The 23,973-nt window shown below is 40.0% G+C and overlaps 2 protein-coding genes across 6 annotated transcripts in view; one reads left to right on the top strand and one right to left on the bottom strand.

Annotated features, from left to right (window-relative positions):
• Positions 1–1,502, bottom strand: part of LOC310928264 (bone morphogenetic protein receptor type-2-like) — a 32,023-nt gene extending 30,521 nt beyond the window's left edge. For both annotated transcript variants that reach the window (XM_083890786.1, XM_083890787.1), the window contains exon 1: positions 588–1,502. In XM_083890786.1, coding sequence (XP_083746912.1) covers positions 588–756 — 169 coding nt within the window. In that variant the 5' untranslated portion in view covers positions 757–1,502. The remainder of the gene's footprint in view (positions 1–587) is intronic.
• A 1,176-nt stretch (positions 1,503–2,678) lies between these two features.
• dock9b (dedicator of cytokinesis 9b) overlaps positions 2,679–23,973 on the top strand; it is a gene marked incomplete at its 5' end in the record, with an annotated part of 57,424 nt that continues 36,129 nt past the window's right edge. For 3 of the 4 annotated variants that reach the window (XM_083888834.1, XM_083888833.1, XM_083888831.1), the window contains 2 exons: positions 2,679–3,018; positions 22,093–22,209. In XM_083888834.1, coding sequence (XP_083744960.1) covers positions 2,905–3,018; positions 22,093–22,209 — 231 coding nt within the window. Of the gene's footprint in view, positions 3,019–19,875; positions 19,993–22,092; positions 22,210–23,973 lie in introns of those variants that run through there. The other variant, XM_083888832.1, reaches the window with a different exon arrangement.

Here is a 23,973-nt window from a genome sequence, read left to right as displayed (position 1 = left end):
TGCTACTGCTCCCACATCTCTGTGCAGCTCTGCTCCTATCTTATCATGCTCAAGGTCTCACGGAAGCCTGGCTTCAGCCCAAAGTCTTGAGCAGGGGGCACAAGTTGGCAGACAAGGGCTGCGGTATGTTTGGCAGTGATTTTCCAGGCCTTTGTACACAGAATGATCACAAGGATGCATTTTCTGCTTCGCTCAAGAGGCGATATCTACGAAGGGTTTACTTAACTGCAATGAGATGAGCTCGGCAGAAATGAGCCAGGCAGACAACGAGATGGGAAGACTAGATAAGAGACAGACAGGCAGACGCAGGAAAACAGAGGGAGTATACAGTGAGGTGATTGAAGAACATGATATCTTCTCGGTATCGAGGGGGGGGGGGGGGCATCTGTACATAAATGACCAAATATTCATTCAAAAACACACACTGATGATGACCCAGTCCAAAACTAAACAAAATATTAGCAGAATCATCAACAAGCTAAATCTGCCCCCCAAAAAGGTTTAATGAGCCTAATACAGAGATGATTACATATTTATGAGAAGCATAGTGCGTTTCCAAGAATATGATTATAATAAAAGTCACTTACCAGCCACAGAGGTGAGAAGAATAGTCAGGCAGTACACGAATTTAGCGAATGATTTCATAGTAATTCGGCCCTCTGCCATGACAGTGGACACTGGCTTTGGTCTTGTAGCTGGAGCTCCTTCAAGTCTGGGGTTTACTTGTCCTGGTCCTCTTCTTTTCCCCCCAGCCATCACTGTTTTGTGTATTCAGTCCCTTTTATTTACTCACGTCAGCTCAATGAGTTGAACTGCTCTGTCATGTGTGGAACAACGCATTGAGAATTGATGAGAAATAAGGAAAAATAAAACCTGCACCGTTGAGTTGCGGTTAGTACGAGTGATTTGAAAACTAACATTAACTGCAAACTTGGAGTTAAGTTATACTCGACGTCGACTCAGTACAGAGCGGGCGGCGGATAAACCAAGTGGCTAACTTGTTTTTCGCATCTGCCATTTAAAACCAGCCAGCGAACGTCCATTTCTGCGTGCTAACATGTTAGCTGTCCATTACGACCGTCTGGCTCTGCAAAACTTAGGCAAAGACGGCAAATATCGCAAAACAGTAACACAAGTGCAACTACCTTATCAGCAGAAAAAGCATTCTCAGTTGTACACTTTCGAAAAACATCCACTCTTTCGAGAAAACAGTCAGGAATCACCCATCTAAACCGTAGCCAATTAGCTCGATTCGGTTGTAAACCGACTGCTGTGGGAGCTAACAGGCGTTAGCCAAATAGGCAGCCAGTTAGTTTTCCGTGTCCCATAGTAGTTCACGATCTTCGTGATGGAGGAAAAAATAATTCACAAGTAAACCGCGCCTATAGCGAGCTTTTCGGGTTTGTGGATAGGGAGATCATTATCCCGGTGGTGGCAGACAGTCGACGGGGGGAGGAGACGATTCTTCGGCAACGTTTTTATGGCAGTGACGGTTCGTAGCTTTGCTGGGCAGGCAGACAGACAGACGGGCAGGCAGGGCGGCTGGGAACGCCTCGTTTGCAGGCTTGTCTGGACCGCTTGTCTCCGGTATCAGGTTGCTGATGGGGGTGGAGGACAGTTCTTCACTCCCTGCAGAGGTGCCACAGCGCCGCCGTGCCGGAGACTATGGACACAACACGCTGGGAAAATCTGCTGCATTCGCGCTCGCTCTTCTTCGTCGGTGTTTAATGGCAGCTTGCATCAATGTTGGTGCATTACTGCCATCATCTGGTGTCAGTTAATCACGACATCACAGCCGCCTTCAGCGGTTTGTAGCCCCTAAAATCCTGCAAAAGAGCTAAAATCCACGTCTAGATTTGGAAATCGGCATCATTTAAGTGAACAGATAGGATTGTGAAATGTGTATATTTATATTTTTTGTCCCCCCTATTACTCATTGATAATCATAAATCATGAGCTCAATGTGGATCAAAAATACCACTGAGGCCACGATTAGAAGCCCTATGTAATATTTACAAATACATATCAATAAATTCAAATAATAACAAAATAAGACAACAAAAGGCATCACAGTGGTATGTGATTAGTACACAGAAATACACTATGCATGTGTTAGTAATCTTTGGAAATTATTATTTATGTTTTTACTCCGATTTACATAATCCTTATTATTTTAAATCACTGCAGAACTTGTGTATGTCCCCAAACCCATTAAAGACTGTTCGGTTAAGTCAAAGATTATTCCAGTAGGTGGCAATGTTGGTCTGTGGCTTCAAGAAAACTATGCGGTTTGTTGTTATATAACCAAAGAATAGTATCCTGTTCTGCACTGTCCAAATGTCCATGTTCACACAACAGTTACAGCAGTGATCGATCACTACATCGCCTTTGATGCCTCTTATAGCGTTATTTATGAAACCACTGCTTTTTGGAGAAATTGATCCAGTAGATTGTGTATGTATATTTTGAAATAGTATTTCTATAAGTCCTCAACCATGATAGTGTTTGTATGATAACACTTATTTTTTTTCCCGAAAATACTCTCTAAACACGATGGGTGAATTGCTTTGCAGTGTCATCCAGGGGGCGTGACAGTTGCGCAAGGGACCTCCGCCAACGGGACAGAGCTCTGCGCAGCAACAGCCTCTTGATGTTGTTCTCCGGTTTCTGTTGTCCAGGGAAGTCATCGCAGGGTGTCAAGCAGTACGTTAAACACAGTGTTACCGAGTCAAAAATAGGTTTAAGAACGCACCATCAATGGCAGTATAGAAAACGCTGCGTAAAAGTGTGCGTTTACGCAGCGGCGAAAAGCCTTGCGCGCAGGATTTTCAGCCCTCGCAGCGCCGCCGCATTCCTGTTTCTTTACCTGTGTGTCTGTCAGATGACAGGTGCTCTGTCTGGACCATGGCTTCTGCTCCAGCTGAGGCAAGGAAGTTTACTCGGGGCCTCAACAAACCGGGCACCGCTGCAGAGCTGAGGCAGAGCGTCTCCGAGGCTGTCAGGACTTCAGTGCTGATGGTAAGAGGACAAACTGTTATGCCTCAACTTTACTCACATATACATACACAAGAAAACGGAAAGCACATAAGTAATTCAACATGTGTATAATTATTTTAGAGGCTGGCATCTCTTACTTATTTAACTTCCATGAAGAGGTGAGAGGTCAGGGTCAGCTGCAGATCGGATCTAAATCTGGTTTGTGAGTATGGGGCAGTGTTGTATTAAAGTGTCCATTGTTTGAATCTGACTCCAAATCATCAAGGTTGAATTCGAGTTGAGTTCCAAGATGGGCTCAAGTGCTGCACCCTGGCACAGTCAAATCACTGACATACAACCGAACAATGTCCACATAAAACACAAATGATACAGCTGTCAACATTTCAAAGAGAATTTACTTTGTGACACAAATGTACATTTTGAGGCCTGTAACCTTTGAACTCTCAGAATCCAAATTATGTTTGCATTCTGGTATGCTTATCATAAAACAGCCTATATATCAGAATATGCCAAATTATGTTTGTTGCTTTGCACAGCAGTCCCACTGATAAAGTCTTAATCTGAGTCCTGGCCTCAGTGTGTGTTTTTTTTTTTTTTTTTTTTTTAATCAATCCACAACATTTTTAGTTAAAAGCTGCAACATATTAATACACAGCAGTCTTATGACATAATAATGTATATGTATCTTGCACTGCTGTCCTACTGTGCATCGGTCACCATTGTTACAACTTTCTCATAGGGGGGTTGCCAGGTAACTGAAATGTACACCTCCAACTCTGGAGTGATGACAAACGGCACGCACGCGCGCGCACGCACACACACACACACACACACACACACGCACGCACGCACGCACACGCACACACACGTAATGCATGCACACTACTGTAGTTTATTCTGTCACCTGACCCTGTAAAGTGGCCCTTGCAACCAGATAGGCTGGACAGAAACAGCTGATCAATGACAAAGGCAGAAAATAAAGCTGATGCCTCAGAAGTTCGAGAATGTAGACCGTTTTAATGTTTCTGTAGCCTGCTCTATTTGTGGTCCAGTTCATTTTACTCATCCTCAGAGACTTCCAGAGTGCTCTGGTTATTAACCCCGTGTCTGTGTTGCGTAATGAGACGAATCTGCAATACTAATTAAATTATTTTTTGCATCTAATTGGTTTTCTTGACATTTATGGCTGCTCTCTTCCTGTAGTTCAGTTCAGCTCAGAGCTTCATTTTCACTCGATGCTAACTTTGTTTTGCAGCTGGCAGTACAAATACACAAAGACATGACTTAAAACAATCCCAATCAAGAATTGCGTGCATTATTGGTGTTTTATTGCTCATGGAACAAAGAAATATATATATAGCTGTCAGTTCTTCCTCCTGGGATCCTGTATCTCCATTGGGAAGGAAGAGGAATCAATTCATCCTGAGGTAGATGATTGCATCTGGACAGGATGGACTGAGCCTTCTGCAGAATCTGTCTGTCATAGATTTTTTTGTGAGTGAGAGTTGCTGTAACACCAATTATTTCGCTGGCTTCCTTGACAACTTTGGACAGATGATGTTTGTCTTGTTGAGCGGTAAATGGTTCCATTGATCCCACTGGACAATCAGAAAAGGCACTGACAGTTTTATCTCAGTCAGAATGAGACTTGAGGGTGTGTATTTCAACGTTTTTGACGGATTTTTACACCTTAGCGTGTACTCTGCAAGTTTCTGGTGCTTTTATCTCCTTGACTCCGCCTCAATGAATCAATAGTTTATGCCATATTGATATTTAATGAAGTGTTAATTTACTCTTCCACATGTCAGATGCAACAACTTTAAGCTTGTTAAACCAATCATGGAGAAACTTACTTAAAGGTGCATTTTGTAATAAATCTAAAGCAACTGACCACAAAATCCTCCTAATATGTCACAGAGACTCAGGAATAATGTTCATATAACAAACTGAACAACAACAGTACAGCCAGAATATTTTCATTAAAAAATTTTTTTTGCAGACTGCAAATCATGTTTATGTTTTGAAATCATGTTTTAGCATGTGGCGCCACCTACCGCCGTCTACCAATCATTGCAGTCAGTAGAGTCTCAGCTGCTGAGCAACCACGGGTTGCCAGTTACGTTAGAAAAGGAAACCTAAAAGACTTTGGTATTTTTAATTTGAATGTAGTAACTGTTTTTGGCCACGTTCTGTATGGCACCTTTAATGTTTTGTTTTTACAAATGACGTGAAGCCAAATTATGAGCTCTTCTTTGTGTTTGCATAAACCATTTATAGCCATGTGTATTTGCCAGGAAATCATACACAGAAACAGAACCATTGTTACAATGGCAAGGTCATGACAAGGCTATAGTTGTGTTTTTTGGAGCAAAGGTTTTGCATGCCATTGTTAGGGTTAGGGTTACCTAACCCTGTAAAGAACAGAGGATGGTCCACCTAAAGTCTTTTTCATAGATGTAATCCCAATGACTAAACTAACTTTGATGTGGAAACTCACTGCGGTTGTTGAACTGACCTAAGTTCTGAATTAGCATAAATTCAGCCAGAAACTAAGATATCAAAGTATTTAGTTTTGTGAATTAGAGGTTTGCATTTGACTTACTGTATATGCACCTGTCAGTCTGCTTCAAAGAAAAGCCCTCTTGTCCTGTCTCTATTTTTGACTGTACTTCTGGTGCAGCTGTTTCCTCTGCCCATGTTGTGTTGGCAGGTGTTTGGTTTAGTCGAATCGTAAACAGTATCCTGGATGTACAGTGGATTTTACTCAGCAACTTAAAAGGATACGAGGATAAGCTGGAGAGTGGGATGGTTAAATGGCATGATGCAAATGTATTTTTACATATATTTATATAAACCTATAAAACTATTTTATAGGTTTAAACCAAAATGGTGACAGCACGGCCCAGTCGCCAGCATTATACTGTCGCCATTGCATGTTTCTGCAAACCACAGATACATGTGATGCTCACGCTTCTCAACCCAAATTATGCTCTTTATATGGTTACAGACATGCATACAGTATCAATGTGATATTGTTTTATCTGTTTGTGGTGGAAATGAGGAAATGAGGTCGATAACAGCCATTTCTTGGTTTGTGAATGTGGTGAGGTTTAGGCACACAAACCGCACAGTTAGGGTTACGAAAAGATCATATTTTACACAGAAAGAAGAGGGAAAGTGTAACAAAAGGCTGAAATCATTGTCGTATGCTGTCATACAGTACTGTGCAAAAGTTTCAAGGCACCACCACCTTTGTCAAATTCTGTGATCATTGGAATTTGGAATGAAGTGATGCGACTTAAAGCTGGTCTTATATTTGCGAGCTGTCAATGAGTTTAACTCATGCAACATTTTTTTTACAGCAGATAATTCTTTAGATTAAATAGTAGGACAAACACAGAAACATTAATTAAGGTTCCACTCTAGTATTAACAGAGCTGTGTTATTGTTCAAGTGTAAGGGTAGATCACGCTAAAAACTTGACACCTGTAGAGGATGTTTTTTTTTAAACAACAAAACACTGCATACATATTTTCCGGATGTGTTTCACAGGCTGTAAGAGTTGTTCAATAAATCTGTCATTTATTATCAATAAACTGTTATATGTTATCTGATGGAGGGATAAAAAGAAAACCTTCTATAGATCGGTATCGAACATAGAAAACCCATATCAGTTGATGATGCAACATTCAAACACTTTATTCTATACATAATGTGCTGCACAAATATAACATTTTCCACTGTTTGCAGGAAGCTTAAATAGCAGTGTTTTTCTGACCAACCAGGCTGTTAAATGTCAGCAACAGGTGTTAAATGTCATGCATGGTTGTTTTCTCTGTATCCAGAGAACATGATCCATAATTTATTCGTAATACTCATGACCACATAAAGGCCATTATGTCATAGCAGCCAATTAATTCAGTCATAGTCCACAGTGTGTGGAGTGGCATAATGAATGTCAGATCAGATCTCTGGGCCGTACTTAATAATGGATGAGATGATGGCTGGTTTTGTGACTATCAATTTTAAACACCCACATTAGCCTTAAATCATGCAGATTCAAGACCGGGGCCACCTCAGGCATTGAGCTGCCTGCTCGTACACACACCATAGTTGCTGCAGGTGTGGCTCGGTCTCGACTATACCATAGTAAACAAAGTAGGAGCCAAGCAGTGGAGCAGTAAAGGCAGCCCCTGCAGTTAAAATAATCACTTCCAACTGTGTGGAAATGCTTGCTCTGGGTTTTCTTGTCTCAGTTTGCTTTCTCCGAGCCACTTTCTGTGTCTATGAATTTCTTGAAGAACACACATGCAAGAGAAAACACATCCAAACGCTCAAATTATCTCTCTTTGTGTTTTTATGTGTTTGGTCCTTTGCCAACTCTCTTTTTTATGTTCCGTATTTCTTGCCAGCTACAAGACTCAACTTTTCCCAGAGTCAATTTTCCATTCCCGGACATTATTTCCCCCTCAAAACAGACACCAAAAACAAGCACAAGAAACACTAGCCTCGTAATATGCATCATGAGACTTTAATACCACCTCCATTTCTGGTTGTGATTTAACCCTTTAAGGTACTACTCAACCATTTGGTCGACCATACGTTAAGTCACTATATGTCATTGAAAAATGCATCAAGCTGAACTCACTAATACTACAAAAACGGTCTATTTAAAAAACCCAAAAAAAACAACATATATGTATATATATATATATATATATATATTGTTGTTATTGTTATCATAAGTAAATAAAATAAAATAATAAAAAATGCAAAGACATATTTTTTCCTTTGCTTTTTTCTTGGTGCGTACCTTAAAGGGTTAAAGAGTGGAACTCCACTTATGTGTGAATTAACCTTCAGAGGATTTGGTCTGTTTGGAGCATAAAAGAAGCTGGCAGAAATATAATCTGCAGATTTGCACTCTTCAGCACTGCTGACCTATATCTGTGTCATAGTGAAGTGGGGCATTTGGTTGTCTGCTGGTTGAGTCCCGCGTCACTGCGGCTGATAGCTGAGGATAGAGCTGTTCTGGCCTTGCGGTTACCATGTCGTCTTTATTTAGGCTACCTCGTGCTCTGTGTCGTTACCTCCCTTGCTCAGATGTCTCAGTCTGGCATGTGTGTATTTGTTTATGTTGCATTTTTGTCAGTTCACTTTTAAGGATGGCAGAAAGCAGCAAGATACAGCATTACTGTTGTACAAAAATGCCCTACTTCATGGGACGATTCTGATGTGTTGCCAGATTCCATGATTCACAAAACAGAGCTGTCAGCATCTCACGAATGAGAACGTCTGGTCTTGTTTGACTTTCACAACTGGATCGTTGCTGAGTGTTTTTGTTGTTGCTACACAGCCTGCAGTCTTGATTCAAACGAGAGTGCGAGGGAAAGTTCAGCTCATTGCAACAGCTTCAGTTTTTAGGTTTAGCAAACTAAAGCATTGCAACTGTTTCATAAAGTTATCGTGCAATTGAAACAGATTGTTGTATATTTTGGGTCTCATTACTGCAAAAGTCTACTAAGAAACTTAAAAGTGAACAATACATCAGTGGTTGAGTTGCACGAAAGTAAAACATTCAATATGAGTGGAGAGCTACATCATTATAGTGCATTATTGTGGGTTGATTATTATATATATAATAATACATTTTTCTTGTTTGCAGCCTTTCTCATTTTATTTGGTGTTCCCATGGTGAAATAACCCCAATTTCTAATGGTTCCATGTCTTAACTTTAACCATTGCTGTTATAATCAGCAGCACAGTCAGCTCTGCCTGCAAAAATGGGCAGTGACCATAAACTTTTCCTCCCAGCTGACCTAATTGCACATTCAGTTCTCTGCATTTGTAAAAAATAGCCATTAGACATTAGACTAGGGTGAAAAAACATTCACAGTCTCTTCCATCATCCAGCATCAGAATCCTTCCATGTGAAAATTGGGCAGAAACCATTTGAATTGGGGAATGTTAACCAGCAGCTTTGAAAATAATATAAACAAAGGCAACAATGTGCTGGTTTCTCACATTACCGATTAGTCTGTAGCCTTGAAGAAAACCAAAAGCAGCCATATACGTGTGGGCAGAGTTGTGCCTTTTAACCAGTGTCTGTCACTTTACCTGCAAGGCTCTCATGATCTAAAATCCCAGAAGTGTAACCCAGATTCCACACGAATACTCACTATTGTTAGCCTCAGTTTAGGTCCCTGATGAGAGTAATGACATATCTGTTTAAAATGAGGAGAACAATCTCAGTTACTGTTGGTTACTATATTTAGTATTTCAATGATTACACCTTCATGTTTGAATGAGAACTGGAAAAAGTACCAAGAACATGACAATTTGATATATAACGACATTATCTCCAACTACTTATTCTTACACTGTTAATGAAATGTTGATTTTAACAATTGTTGACAGTTGTCCTCATCAATTGAAAAGGTGACTGGAAATGCCATGTTTTTTTTGTTTTTTTTAAACATAAGGGAAAAAAAGGGAAAACTTAATTTCAAGCTTCATTTCAATCTTCCCTCTGATCAGTTTTAACATGTCCAGTATTACATTTATGTCCACTGCAAAGCCAATGATATTCACATTAGCCTTTGTTGTCTTTTTTTTAGGTCATTTGCAAATTTGGCCAATTTTCAAATTGTCACTTGAAAATTACAATTAAAAAGAGTTTTTATAAAAAATATTTTCTTACTCTCAAATTGTCAAATAAATAGTATTCCGCTTCACAGTGTTTGTGTCCACATCCCTGCAAAAGTGACATTTACTAATTAGCAATTTTTAGCGTGCTAACATGCTATACTAAATTTTAGCATAGTCACCAACTTGTGGTCAACAATTAGCTCAAACTTGAAAAAATCCAATTAGAAAGAATAATTAATAAAATTTCAAATTGATAAATAAAATGTATTTTTCCTAATTCTGGTCACAGTCACAGTCTAAAACACCCCAAATCAGACATGAAACAAACACGAATCCACTAATGAGAAATGTGTTTTCTTTCTAAATGGCAAACATGTTTGAATCAGTGGGTTAATGTAATTACTTCTCAGATTCAATTTCAGCCCCAGTTTTGGAAAACAAACCATGGCTCTAATTGTTTCATGCTCCTCACATTAGACGATTACAGCTGCCATTCTGTGTCCTGACTCATGCAGAGACTGTCTGCGTTGCAGAGATAAATTTCTGTTAAAGCTTCCATGATGACATGTTTGTAGTCTTTTATGCAGGCTTGCACTTTAATTGGCATCATTTCTGTTTGCACTGATTCATGTTCATGGAGGGTTCTCAAAATCTATTACAGAAGATTAAGGCCCTTTCTATGTCAAATGAGTCACCAGGCGTCAGTGTTGTTGTTGCAGTGCTACGAGCAGCCTGAGGGAGGCAGCAGTGATACACGTCTTTTACCTCGGCACTTGAAGTACTGCAATGAAATAATCGCCTTCTAAGAATGTCAACATGTAAAGACAAAGACTGGAGAAGAAGGTCTTGTGTGGATTTAGCTGCTCCTTTCACGTTAATTAGAGATGAGGATTTTGTTTAGTCAACTACAGATCTTATAACTCTCCATTCAGATCTGGTTTCATGTATTTCATGCAAAGCAGGCTTGCAAATTCATTACGAGTGGTGATTTCTGTCCACCACAAACACCCCTCAGTCATTAATTTACTAGAAAATGACAGAGTTACTTCAATTGTTGTCCTTTTCTCAGAATAAAAGACAGTAATTAAGGGATTTTGTACTGTAATGTTTTATTTAAAACCACGGTTTGGTCAGTTTATTGAGTACATTTATTATCAACAAAGTATGAGCTGCTGAGAATGACATTATGTTTGCCTTACTTTTCCACTGCACTCTGTTGTTTGTTTGTTTGTTTGTTTGTTTTTACAACAACACATGGAGAAAACTCATGGACGTCTTTTTTGAGGATTGTGATGAACTCATTAATCTCCCTGTGAAATCGTGAAGGGAGGGCACTGGTTCTATGCAGCGGTAACAATAAACAGTCTGGGTGAATGTCAGTACAGGTAATTAGCAGTAATTCATTTCCCAGAATTCAACACATAACCGCACACAGGGCCACGTTTTTAAAGGGGCATGTGCGTAAGATTTTTTAAAATGATGGTGGTAATGAACGTGTGGCTATTTTTATATAACTGCATGCTATAGTATTATGATATCATATATTCTGCTATGTACTGTATATGTATATACAGTATTTAGTATAGACCAGGGGTCTGCAACCTGTGGCTCTAGAGCCTCATGTGGCTCTTCAGCTCCTCTGCAGTGGCTCCTTGTAGCTTTGAAGAAAAGCTTTTTATTTCTTGTAGAGACGATGATATTTTTGTGCATCACGTCCAATGTCGACGTCTACTGCGATTGAAAAAACCTCCCAAAAGACATTATCGGCACTTAAATAAACTTCAATAAAGTAATGTGTACATGGATAAGTAGACATTTTGGAGTCCTGTCCTGTAGTTCTTTAAATGTAGTATAATATATGTATTAAAAAACTACTTTATATGTTATCTTCATTTTAAGCATGAAATATGCGTTTTTGCAGCTCCAGATTGATTTTATTTGGGTGACAAAAATGGCTCTTTTCATTCTAAAGGTTGCAGACCTCTGGTATAGACATTACTGAATGAGTCATTTCCCTGTGCTGCTACTTACAACCTCATACTGTGAAAGAGATTTAATTAGATTTTTCTCTTCAGTGCTATTTTCATAATCCTAAATTCTCATTTTGCTGCTGAGTCAGAAAGCGAGTGTGCCAGCTGCTGATGGAACAGTAACGCCAACAGCGCCTTGAACAGAAGCAGAATAATCATTTCATCATTTAAATGAGCTTCACATAGACAAAGCTGTGTCCTTCAGGTGACACTCGTGCTTCAAGAGACGAGGGGTTTTAAATTGTAAATGTTGAGGGTTTGTCCTGGTTGTCCTATGACGCATCAGACTCAATGGGTTTGACTGCATGTTTTAATGGCTGCTGGTAACAGGGCTCGGGAGAAGTTATTCATATTGTGAGTGTATGTATGACATCAGAGGGATGACTGCATCCCTTTTAAGTTTATTGTCAGCGGAAGAAGGAGGGGACGAGTGTGCAAAAAGTGTGCAGCAGCTACAGTATGTGTGTGTGTCTGTGTGTGTGCGTTTACTATTGACGAAGCATGCAGAGTCAGAGAAATGACTGAGCAGTGAGACGGAAGGAGAGAGAGAGAGAGGGGGGAAGCCTGCTGGGAGCAAAGCAGAGAGAGATAAGAAGTGAGAAGATGAGCATGAGTGAGTGTTGGCAAGGCTGAGAGAAGATGGAAAGAGAAACAAACAAGTGAGGGGGAGGCAACGAAGAAGAGAGAGAGAGAGCAAAGTGAGAGCATCTTTACATTCATGTCCTCTAGCAGGAGGAAGCAAGAAGGGAAGGACGGAAGGAAGGAATGAATGAATGAAGGAAGGAGTAAAGGAGTCAACGCCCTGCTGTGAGTGAGAGCTTCTCTGCTCAGTTCTCATCCCATCATCCCCACTGAGACGCGCGCACACAGGAGGATTCGTTCCAGCCACCTCAGCACTTGAGCTGAGGTTTTGTTTTTCATAAATACAGTAGTGCTTGCGTTACAGGCAGAATGATTGGGAATCCTTCTTGATGATGGAAAATAAAGTAATACACCTCTAAGAGGGCTTTTTCTAGATGAGGAGGCTGAGAGGTGAAGCTGCTGCACCTGCCTGGAGCTGAAATAGCAGTCAGAATTTTCCCCACTGCATGGTGGCTGTGAGATTTCCATCTCAAAATGGGATGCACCACCAGTGTGGTTCTGTTGGAGGGGCTGCGCTCCATCCTGGAGAGGAACTGTGGCTACATTAAGGGTGCGAGGGAGCTCGGAGTTCTGGAAGAGGAAGAGGAAAGCTCGAGTCTGAGGGGATTTCAACTTTGGATTCCTACCACTGCTCTGGTAAAGCACACACAACTACAGCATATTTGCTGTCTGTTTGTCTGTCTGTCTTTGGGTAATTAGTCATGTTCTAACATTTTCTAATCCTTTTAATGAGACATGAAAAAGCACTCACATAGTACAAACCTCTGTCAAGGCCACTCCATTTCCCCAGTTTCCCATAGTGTCAATACACTCATACACAATTCATGAATCTGAATCAATATCCTGATCACCAGCACAATCTGGCAATTTCTTCATTGGGCCATAACATGCAATTTAATCTCATTTTGTATTGTCAAGACTGCAATAGTTGATTAGTTAATTAATTGCCAACTATATTTAGAATGGATCGATTTAAGGGTTTTGTTTGTGAAGTAAAAACAAGCTATTTTACTTCTTACAGTTGAGTGTGTTTTGGTTTATTTGCTTCTCTATAACTGTAGACAAAGTGCTCATCCTTGGGTGTAGTCGTTAATGTTAGTTTTGATGCTCCAATATTAACCCACTAAGTGAATGTTTACTGAACTAGTTAAAATGGGTTAATAAGCACATTTCCACCTCCATGTGTGGTTTAAACCCACACTAACTTTTTTTCCCTCCACATAAAATACAGCGTTATGTCCCTTTTGAGAATAGACGCCAGGAGAAGAAATGAATAATTAAATATAGAGAGGAAATACATCAGATTAAAAATGAGCAGACTTCTTTTTTGTTGTTGCTAATAATCTTCCTAATAGACTCCCCTGAGGAACTACATGTAGAAGTCTAGCACGTCGGTGACCCTGATGACACTTGTGAATCACATCAAAAGCTAGCGAGCGAATATATAAGATAAGTGCAGTCATTCAGGGTTTGCTCAAATCAGCTTTTACTGAGCAGAGAAAATAATATCCATTCACTGATTCTTGTTGGTCTGTTTCCTTACAGCTGCCATTTGGAGATTTACGACTGCTTCATTAAGCTACATCTCCCAAGTTTGCTGCATTAGCCAGGCAGCCTGACCTGTGATAAGTCAAAGAGATTTATTGGATAATCAATAGTGAGAAGGTTATGCAGGGTTTGCTTGTGCATGCTGAGTCAAGGACGTTCATCGTATACCATCATCACTTTTAGAGCCAGTTTTTTTTTTGCACCCATTAAGCTATATGGTTGGCCTCTCTGAACCTGTAAAAAACAACAACTACTGCATTTGTAGTTGCAGTGGAATATATACTTAATCTTTCCTTTAATATCTAATTGCAAGTTGGAAAGAACAGCTTTAAGGCCAGATTCTAATGAGCTCATAAAAATTAAAATACACATTCAGGAAAATGGTATTACATTTAAAAATGTACAAGGCTAACATCCCTCATAACATGAAATATTCACAAATATTCATATTCATGAGTTAAAGAGTAAAAAGACACACCAGCAGTTAAATTATCTAAATGTCCACTGCTAAATCAAATAATTACAAAGAAATAATTGTCAGGAAGAAAGCAAAACTCTGTATTTTTTGTAAGTGATGAACTGACTGTGTTGACCTCCTTTAATTATACATTTTTCAAAACTGTGTGTGTAATTTGATCAGATTTCATTGGTTTAACTGTGCATAACTCCTGCTTGTAACATAAGTTAACATTTTCCTGACTAGTTACTGGTCCCAATCACGAGTTTTAGCTCTTCTTCAATAGATCATGATGTGGATTTTGTAAATCATGTTCCTGTTTTGAGGGAAATAGACGATACAACACGGCACATGCAGGTCAAGTGTGATTGACAGCTGCTACATGGCTGCAGGTAACCTTTGAACTTCAGGTTTCAAAAGCTCATATTGTGCCGGTCAAATCACACATCTTGAAAATGCGTGTTCATTGGCAAGTGGAAGACTATATGCATTAATATATGCAGTCTATGGCCTTGAGTTGAGGTCTCAACACATCCGAGTGTGACATAACAGAGACCGAGGAAACCCCCTTCTCTTGTATCACATTTAACTCATCCCATATGTTTTTCCATGTGCTACCTGCAGGAAAAGTTGTGCAATGTTGTGCATAAAAGTCAAACCACTGATGTCTTCTTTGATAAAATGGCATTGAGCCATGAGAAGTGTGTGTAACAGACAATGGATTGTGACAGATAAGCAAGTTATAGATCAGGAAAGCTAACATACATGCCATTATTCCATCTGTATGTGTATCTATGTGGAGAAGGATCAGACTCAATTTGGAGTTTCACTTTTTTTCACTTTACAGTCAACACCCTGGTGCTTTCGCTCTCCAAGGCGCCTGGTGCAATGGCTGCCTCCCAAATATTACGTCAGAACGCCTTTAAGTTACTCTCCACAGATTTGTGTGATCCTCTGCGTTTGTGTATGTGTTTGTGTGCGCCTCTAGGGAAGGGTGTGGAAGGCTCACATGTCCTAATGGGTCCAAGCTGTGTAAAAACAAATGCACACCACCTCCTCAGCCCTCATTCTCTCTCTCTCAGACAACTTTCTGACGTCAGGCTCTTACGCAGATGACCATGTAGAATCATTTGCACTCCCCTGTCCCATCATTCACACATTCTCGTGGTATTGCTGGCACGACACCAGCAGCAGCCCCAGGAAGCATGATGGTGCGCGGGTGCCTCAGAAATGTGAATGAATGAAGTGGGATGACCTCAGAGCAGCCAGGGTCTAATCAGACAACAGGCTGATTATAATGCTGAGCTGGTGACGCTGTCACTGCTGAGGTCCACGCAAGACGATGGGGGCCAGAAAGCAGTCCGTAAGAGACTGAAGCCATGGGAAAGTCAACAGAAACCTGCACAGAGTTTGTTTTCATTTCACTTTAACACTGAAATATGAGCAAATGTCAGTTACATTCAGACAAATAAGGCTGATTAAGCCTCCACATGACTCAATGTCGAGATCTTGTGTCACCTGGCGACATTCCCGCACTGCACACAGGAAGTGATTACTTTTATAAGAAGGCAGACAAATTCCACTGGACAAAAGAACCTAGTTGTTCAGCACTTTGACAGGATAAACAATTGTTGTCTTCCTCCACCCCTGCACTGCAACTGTGTACACACAAACACTCAGGCTGGCTTTACACGACAACGCTCCCGGGTGAAACCAACAAAATATTTTATCAGATGTGCCTTTCGTTTAGACGGCAACGCCGTTTTTGGGGCTTAAAAACCCAAAAAAAAGGGGGACAAATTTGCTAGAATAGCATTAGTATTTTTTTTTTTAAATGTTAGTGCTGTGCAGTAGGTTAACGTGGTAAACAGTACCCGGACTCCAGTGTCGCGGCACGTAAACACGACGTCACACGCGTCTTTTTTCGGTCAGTCGTCATGGAAACGTGTCGTGCGTTAACGTTTGTCAGCACTAAAAATGTGCTTCCCTCCCTCAGTTTTTCACTGAGTTGTAAAAAAAATCTGTTTTCCTTTTTCCAAATTTGCCCTACTGCGAGTCAAATGATGCGAAACGTGTCATTTGACACAGTGCAAATTGGTGATGTATCCCTTTAACTTACGAAGGCTATGGCTCAGTTCATCTGCAGCCTATGAAAACCTTGAATCACAAACCTGGTCCACACAAATGCTGTATTTTCATGCATATTTCATGTTTCATTTACAGAACTTGGAATCTAGGCTCCACACATACTGTATCTAGAGTACAAAGCAATGCACTTTTTAAATTAAAAAGTATAAAAAATAATAACTCATCCACTTCAATGTAACAATTTGCAAATAACGTTTTTTCAACATGATCATGATCCAGCAAGGGCTAGACTTTTGGAAATAGGACACACTGACTTTTCCTAATTCAAACTCTCGTCCAGCACTAAAACACCATATAAGGAACATACTTGAACATACTAGAACATCGATGGCAGTAAAAGTAAAACAGTCTTCATTAGCCTGTTGAAAATGGCAAACAAATCTGGCAGCAGGTGTAGTCAAACAGTCAGGAACGGAGGCAAAACAAAGGTCTGGGAAGCCTGGCATTGTGTTTAAAGACAATTTAACAGCTGGTGAGTGGAAAAGGGGAGGTGTCGTATTGAGGGGATAATTAGGTAAACGGTAACAGGTGTGTGCAGGGGTGAGGCAGGGCAACGAGCAGCCACAAAACCAGGAAGCAGAGAGTGGTTCTGAAATATCTGGCAACCCAAAACAGCCCAAAACATGTTGGTATTAGTCAGCCTCTTGTGTGTCCATTAAAATAATATTTATGTAATACATTTTTTAATTTATGTAAAAGGTACAGCATACAATTAAAATTACTATTTGATGCACTGTTCAAGGTTGTAATTTAGTCCCTTGGCAGGTCAGAACAACACAAAGACAGCAACAATAACATTAATACAAAAAACATATAGTACACAACAAGTTAATTATTGTAGTCAATACAATAAACCATTTTTTATTGCACCATAGAGTGTGTGTTGTGGTTGTGTACCAAACTACAATTACGAAGCAGAATACCACTTGGATCTGGTATGTAATGGGCTCTATGCACAGCAGCCATTTATAAAGGTCAATGTCGGAAAATCATGGGGGCGTAATCATGGGTGTAAATAATACATAATTAATGACGGCTGCGTTCCATTCAGCTTTCTCAGTCCCATGGTGCATTCTGGTTCACTGTCACACTGTCCTGACTCTCAGGAACTGAACAGAACCCTCAGGAATAGGATCAGTGCTTTTCCTGATAAAATGTCACAATGGCTGCTGTGCAAAGTTCAGTGTTCGTCAGTTTGTGTTCATGCTGGAAAAATATTGATAATATAACTTCAACTGAAGACAGAGTGCCTTGGTTTGTATCTCCACAGTTGTTTGCAGTGTCCACATCTAGCAGGACTTTTCTTTTTGTAAGTCTTTTTTACGGTACATTTCAATGAGTGCCTTTGAAGCTAATACAGTTAAAACAAGTTATGCAAATGACGTGCAGCGCCTTACACATCAGAGAGCTCTACAGTACAAAGAGGTGAAGCACGCACATCATTCCCAGTTTCTGTGTTGGATTTCCTTTGGAGCAGTGATGATGAAATTTACACATAGAAGCAATGGCCTTTGAAGTCATCGGGACCTGTGGCATGTCTTCGTCTCTCTCTGACAACCCCACTCCCCCAGACCCGCTCCACACTCAGCCCACATACATAATTAGAGAATCATGCTTGTTGAGTCAGAGCGATTTGGTGGCTTGTAAACATCACTGTGGTTTGGGAGTTATGTAAAGCAGCATATAGAGAAACTGGCTTCAGACTACAGGATTTTACCCTCAATAATTCCTCATTAAAAAACGTTAAATGCCATCAAACAGCTTGGCCAATTTGTCCTGCTTTTGTTGATTCGGACAATAAAAGTGAGGAAAGAAAGAAAGAATGCTGACTGGATGGCGAACAGGCATCAGCTCAAAATGTTCCTGAAACAGCAGCAGGACTGTGCGTATAAGTGTGTGTATCCGGATGAGGATGAGGGGGAAGTGTGTTTTCACAGACCCTGCTGTGGGGGCCGGCTGCAGCGGATACGGTGCAGGAACAGTACAAAGCAGAGCAAAATATCACTGGGGGATTTGATCTTTATATCAACACAGACAGAGTGTCTAAATACTGTAACTGTGGCTGCTTACAGTTATTTTTAGATATTCCATCTATACATTGCAGTTTTGGGGATCCAACTCCCACTCACTGAAGAATATCTTCATTAACCTTGATTGAAATCAATCAAACAACATTCAAAGTAAAAGCAATGAATCGATTCACCAAATAATATTTTTTTCATATTTAAAAAAAAAAAGAAGAATTACATTCTGGGTACATTGTGATCAAAACAAATAATATGTGAGACAACTAGTTTGTTTATACGTTGTACATACTCAACCCACAGAATTAAACTTTAAAATGTTTTCATCCTGCCCCTGTTTACAATACGTAACATTATTTGTTTTGCCGTGTCCTTTTCGTGAAGCAATACTATCAGACCTGACTGAGAGCAGCATGCGGGTGAATAAAATAAATATTTATCTCACAAAACTGCTGAAAGACTGTTTTTTTTAAAAGCAATATTCCTCTTAGCTTCTTTGTGTGCTTCACACGTGCAATGTTGTCTGTCTCAACATGATATAAATCACTTCCTGTGTGCAGCATGAGGATGTCTTTAGTCAACAAGAGATCTTCACACCGCTTGTGTGGAGCTGATAGCTATTGTGATCGTGAATTCATTTGACAATGGTTTGAATGTAACTTGTTTCTATTATTATTATTATTCATTCTGAATCCATACAAGCACAACTATGTTTTTCAAAATGTCTTTTTTTCAATCATTTTCTCTTTTTTTTTTTTGTAATTATCTTTTTATTTAGAAAAGCAGATTTCCATCACATACAATAATCAAACACTTCGTCATTTCAGATCTTGTTAAAGGATGGAGACAGTAAGTTCTGATGACTTTATCCATATTGCCCTTCTGGAATTTTTCCATAGATCACTACTTCAATAATGAAACAAAAGATAACAAAACTGGGGGGCGCACAATCATTTTCTCTTTTAATCTTGGATTTATACTATTCTCTTGTCAGCTTGCACACAAAAAGGCAGGTGAAGCAGACAGATGACAGCATGTTCTCTGGGCCTCTCCAAAGGTTTTAATGGGGGAGTGGTCGATTTATCCTCCATTCCTGCTCTCACAGATCACATACTGTACATGCAAACACACATATCCACCCTCACAGCTGCACAGCTGTCGGGGTGGGAGGCGCCCTACCCTTCTGATGAGAGCCAGAGAGAGAGGGAGAAAGTGAGAGGGAGGCTGGGCTATTGTGACTGGGTAAAGAGGGACTCTCACTGAACGTCTGCAAAGCTCTCACAATCCTCACAGACTGCAGGCAACTTTGCGTTATGGCAGTGTCTGTGCAGTGAGTCTGGCACTGGATTTTTTCGGCTACACAGAGATAAGAGCGGCCACCATGCAGGGTCGGACAGGCAAAGCCCCCAAAAGGGAGATGGTGATAGAGTCTCCACAGAAGTACAAGAGTCTGGCTGAGATTGAGGCAGAGGTGGAGGCTGGGTCACAGGTGGCAGCGGTAAGTCTGTACTGTGTTGTCCCATCTTCATAGTTTTTTTTTTTAATTCAACTCTTTCTCACCGATGTGCGTTCTTTGTTTGAACACTTTTTTTTTATATCTCTGAGATTCCGTTTCAACAGTAGCTTTGAAGGCCTTTTAAAAGGGTTGGACGGAAATGGGAAATAGCAGCTTCAGGGCTCACGTCTCCAGGGGGTTGAATGTTGATCTTTTTTTAGGAAATGGAGCACTTGTGGCTCCCTTTGTTCATTTATGGCTGCTGAGCTGAGAGTCAGGGACTTTGAGAAGTTGGCAGGAGTTGGTACATCAATACAATTCAATGATTCAGTGTTGAGTTTTTTACTGAAGAAACTTTTTTTTTGTATTTTATGATGAGAGTTATTTTTTATTAATGTTGCTTTTACTAAGGCTGAATGGGTAACACTTGTAACACTGTAATAGGGAAGTACTATTATGGTATTTCCAATACACATTGTCTGACTTAAACGTAAAAACAATGGCATTAGTGTGGAAATAAGGACAAGTGTGAAACTTAATTCCATAGTGATATAATAAATATATTCTAATGACTCTCTTAAAATGTATTACATGGCACATCCTTCATCCCAGTAAACAAAAACCATGTGACGTTTTCTGTCAGAGATGAATCAGAACATTAAGTCGTTATCATATTGTTGATGTGGGGAGACGCAGCAGACAAAGCATACGAGGCGTATCCAGCGTGAACCAGGAAAATCAACATTTACGATAATCTCGATCCTCATTGGGTCGGTCTCAGCAATATATTTATCTGAGATAATTATTGGCAGGTCGCACAGTTCACAGATCCTTGTTATTATCTTCTGTCTGAATGGAAGTCATCCAGTTGAAAATGATAGCAGATGATTTTCTCCTTATCAGTTGATCTTTTACAGTCAACGTGCCGAGAGAAATGTGCAGGAGTGTTTTCATTACATCATCAGGAGGTGTTCTCAGCCCAGTCGAAATGTAAATCTATGGTCAGACGTCTGTTTAATTGGCCTAGTCTTGTTATGTGTTCATTGGACCAAGATCAGGTGGCTAATCCAAATAATCTAGATCAGTACACACTCTAGAGAGATGGGCAATACATGCTGGTCTTGATAATTAGTCTATTTTATAACTCCTCCCCACACACACACTTTTGGTTTATTTGTTTAGTAAATTTGCAGAATTACAATATTTACAAGACATGTTATTTTATTCATGTTTGTCTTATTTCAGCAGCTCTTGAAAGACATGGAGTTAATGCTCATTGTCCCCAGAAGATAACTCTTTCCCTTATTAGTATAGGAGATCAAACTTTCACAACAATACAATACATCAATTCAAGATGCATTGTAATATGTGCAAAACATTCCCTTTTAAGTTTCAAATATGGTATAAAGGAAGATAAAATGCATAAATTATCAATTTTAAGAAGTATTAAAAAACTAAAATCTCTCTTTAAGTTCAACACTGAAAAGACCAAAGTTGTGTTTACTTTATCCACACATGTGTTCCATGTGAAGAACTATTTTGGCTTTGTGAGAGAGGCTATACTGGTGGAATCCCCGGGGTCCTCTCTGTGGTATGTTAGTGCTGATTTTTTTTTAAAGTATCACTGGAGTTTAATCTCAGCTGGATCAGAGATCAGCGATCTTTACTATTGTCAGGCACTGGTACTTACCGTGGATTTATATAGGAATGAGGATAACATTTGGACCACATATCTTCCTGCATTGGGGATTGGAACGAGAAGGTTGTGCCTATTCTTGGAAAACTGTGTGCAGGTTTTGCATGTGAGATCACGACTCAGTGACTGGTACAGTTGCATACACACACAGCCCTCTCGCTCATCCATCGCTTGCCTCTCTCGTGTGTCTTGTGTCATTCATCTCTGTCTCTATGCCAGATCTGCTGATGTAGATGCCAATGGCAAGTTGACAAAGGACAATGGCAACTTGTTCGGAGAAAATAAACACTCCACATTTCCCTCATGCAATAATACTTGTTGTACACAGTAGTAACAATAATCAAATGAAACACTCTAAATAACACAGATATATGAGGAGCTGGACTAAATTATTTATCTTCATTTAGGTGAAGCCGAAGATCATTGAGCCTCTGGATTATGAGAATGTGCTTCTTCAGAGGAGGACCCAGATTATCAGTGATGTTCTGCGGGACATGCTGCAATTTCCCACAGATGACTTTCAGGTAAGATATTAAAGCTTTTCTGCTTCATAGATCACTGAGTTACAAATAACACATTACGCTGAGTCTGCTATGATAAGGTTTTCTTGCTAATGTCAAACCATATTTAAACCATTGTTTACTTGTGAAGAACCATGGCACACACAAATATACTTTATTGGGCATTAAAATGTCACTTTCTACTGCTGACACATTACATTTGTGTCACTGCTGTTCTCCACCAAAGTCACAAAATAACCCTTTTAACTTAATGATGGAGGCAGCAGTGGATCAGCAACTCCTGTGTGCTGTGATGTCAACTCACTAGTTTTCTCTGCACTCTTAGAAATAAAAGTGCCAAGTAGAACCATATAAGGTTCTTCGCCTTGTCCTTAGGAGAACCCTTTTTGGCTCCAGGTAGAACCTTTTTATAAAGAACCCTTTTAAAACCCTTTATTCAGGAAAGGGGTTTTAAAGGGTTCTCTGGATCAAAATGGTTCTTACTGGAACCATTAGAAAAACCCTTTCTTTGGAAAAGGGTTTTTCAGAAGCAAATGGTTCCAGGTAGAACCTCAGCCCTTGTAGAAGGACCCTTTTGGAACCCTTATTTCTAAGAGTGTATGGACTTTGGTGTGGGGAGTGAATGAATGATTTCCAAAATGATTCAAACTTTAGTTTACAGTCAACACTGGTGATGTTTCAGTACTTTATACAACCACACATAAAAAACTGCACTTTCCTGACATTTTAATAGTTTAAAGTTGTAATAAGCAGAAAGAGTTTACCCCAACAGCTTTGTTGCTCTTTAAAGGTGAAGTAAGTAGTTTATAGTGCCATCTAGAGGAGAGGCTGAAATTTACAACAAAGAACTGCTCCTCTGCTCACCCCCTCCGTTCCCTGAGCGATACGGTATCCTCAGCCGGTCAAATGTCGTCCTCGTCGTCTTTCTCTGTGTCAGCAGATGAGGTTTGTGAGGCGAGGGAGAGGGCGAGCTAGCAGACGAAGTGGAGAGAGTGGAGGCGGGACTTCCGCTACAAGTAAAGCGACACTTGATTTGTTCTTTCGCGTTTGTCCAGTAGAAACATGGCGTCTCGCTGCTAACAGTGGCTATGCAACCGCGGCCCGTGACCATGTTATTTTACATGACTTTTTGAAACACTACGAAAATGAAACAAAGAATATCATACAGCGACTAGACAATGCAGGAGCACATAATATGTATACAAGTGGATTTTGGGTTATATAAACCCATAAATACTACACAGTGTCCCTTTAAGTTCCACTTCACTGGTAAAAATAAGGATCTGTGTTCTTTACAAACTCAGGTTCAACAGTTGATATTAGAGAATTATGATATCACCTATGAGAAACCTGTGTGTGAAATCGGATATATTTCTAACTTGTTCTGAATGTCATTGTTGGCTCACCGTCTTATAAACATTTTTACGCTTCGCCGATCTGTTGCTTGTATTCAAAGACTGTGTCAACATTACATCACCGTAGTGCTGAGAGTGGATCTCAGCGGGGACCACTCCCAGTCTGAGAGAGTACGAGAAAACACGCTCAAATGTTTTGCATTCTTTGGTTCTTGAAGCCTTCTGAAGAACAAAATCACAGGAGGGAGATGTCCAGTGATACGCAGCATAACCCATGCAGCTTATGTACTGTAAATATTTACAAGAGCATCAAACATGCAGTTAATATGTGGCAGATAATTGGAATGGACTGACTGGTTTTGAAAAAAAATGTCTTTGTGATAGTATTGTGAAATGAACACAGAATAAATGG

Source organism: Microchirus variegatus (genome assembly GCF_963457635.1).
Source record: "Microchirus variegatus genome assembly, chromosome: 1".
NCBI lineage: Eukaryota > Metazoa > Chordata > Actinopteri > Pleuronectiformes > Soleidae > Microchirus > Microchirus variegatus.
The sequence above is the reverse complement of the archived record's forward strand: the minus strand, read 5'-3'. Positions and strand labels throughout refer to the sequence as shown.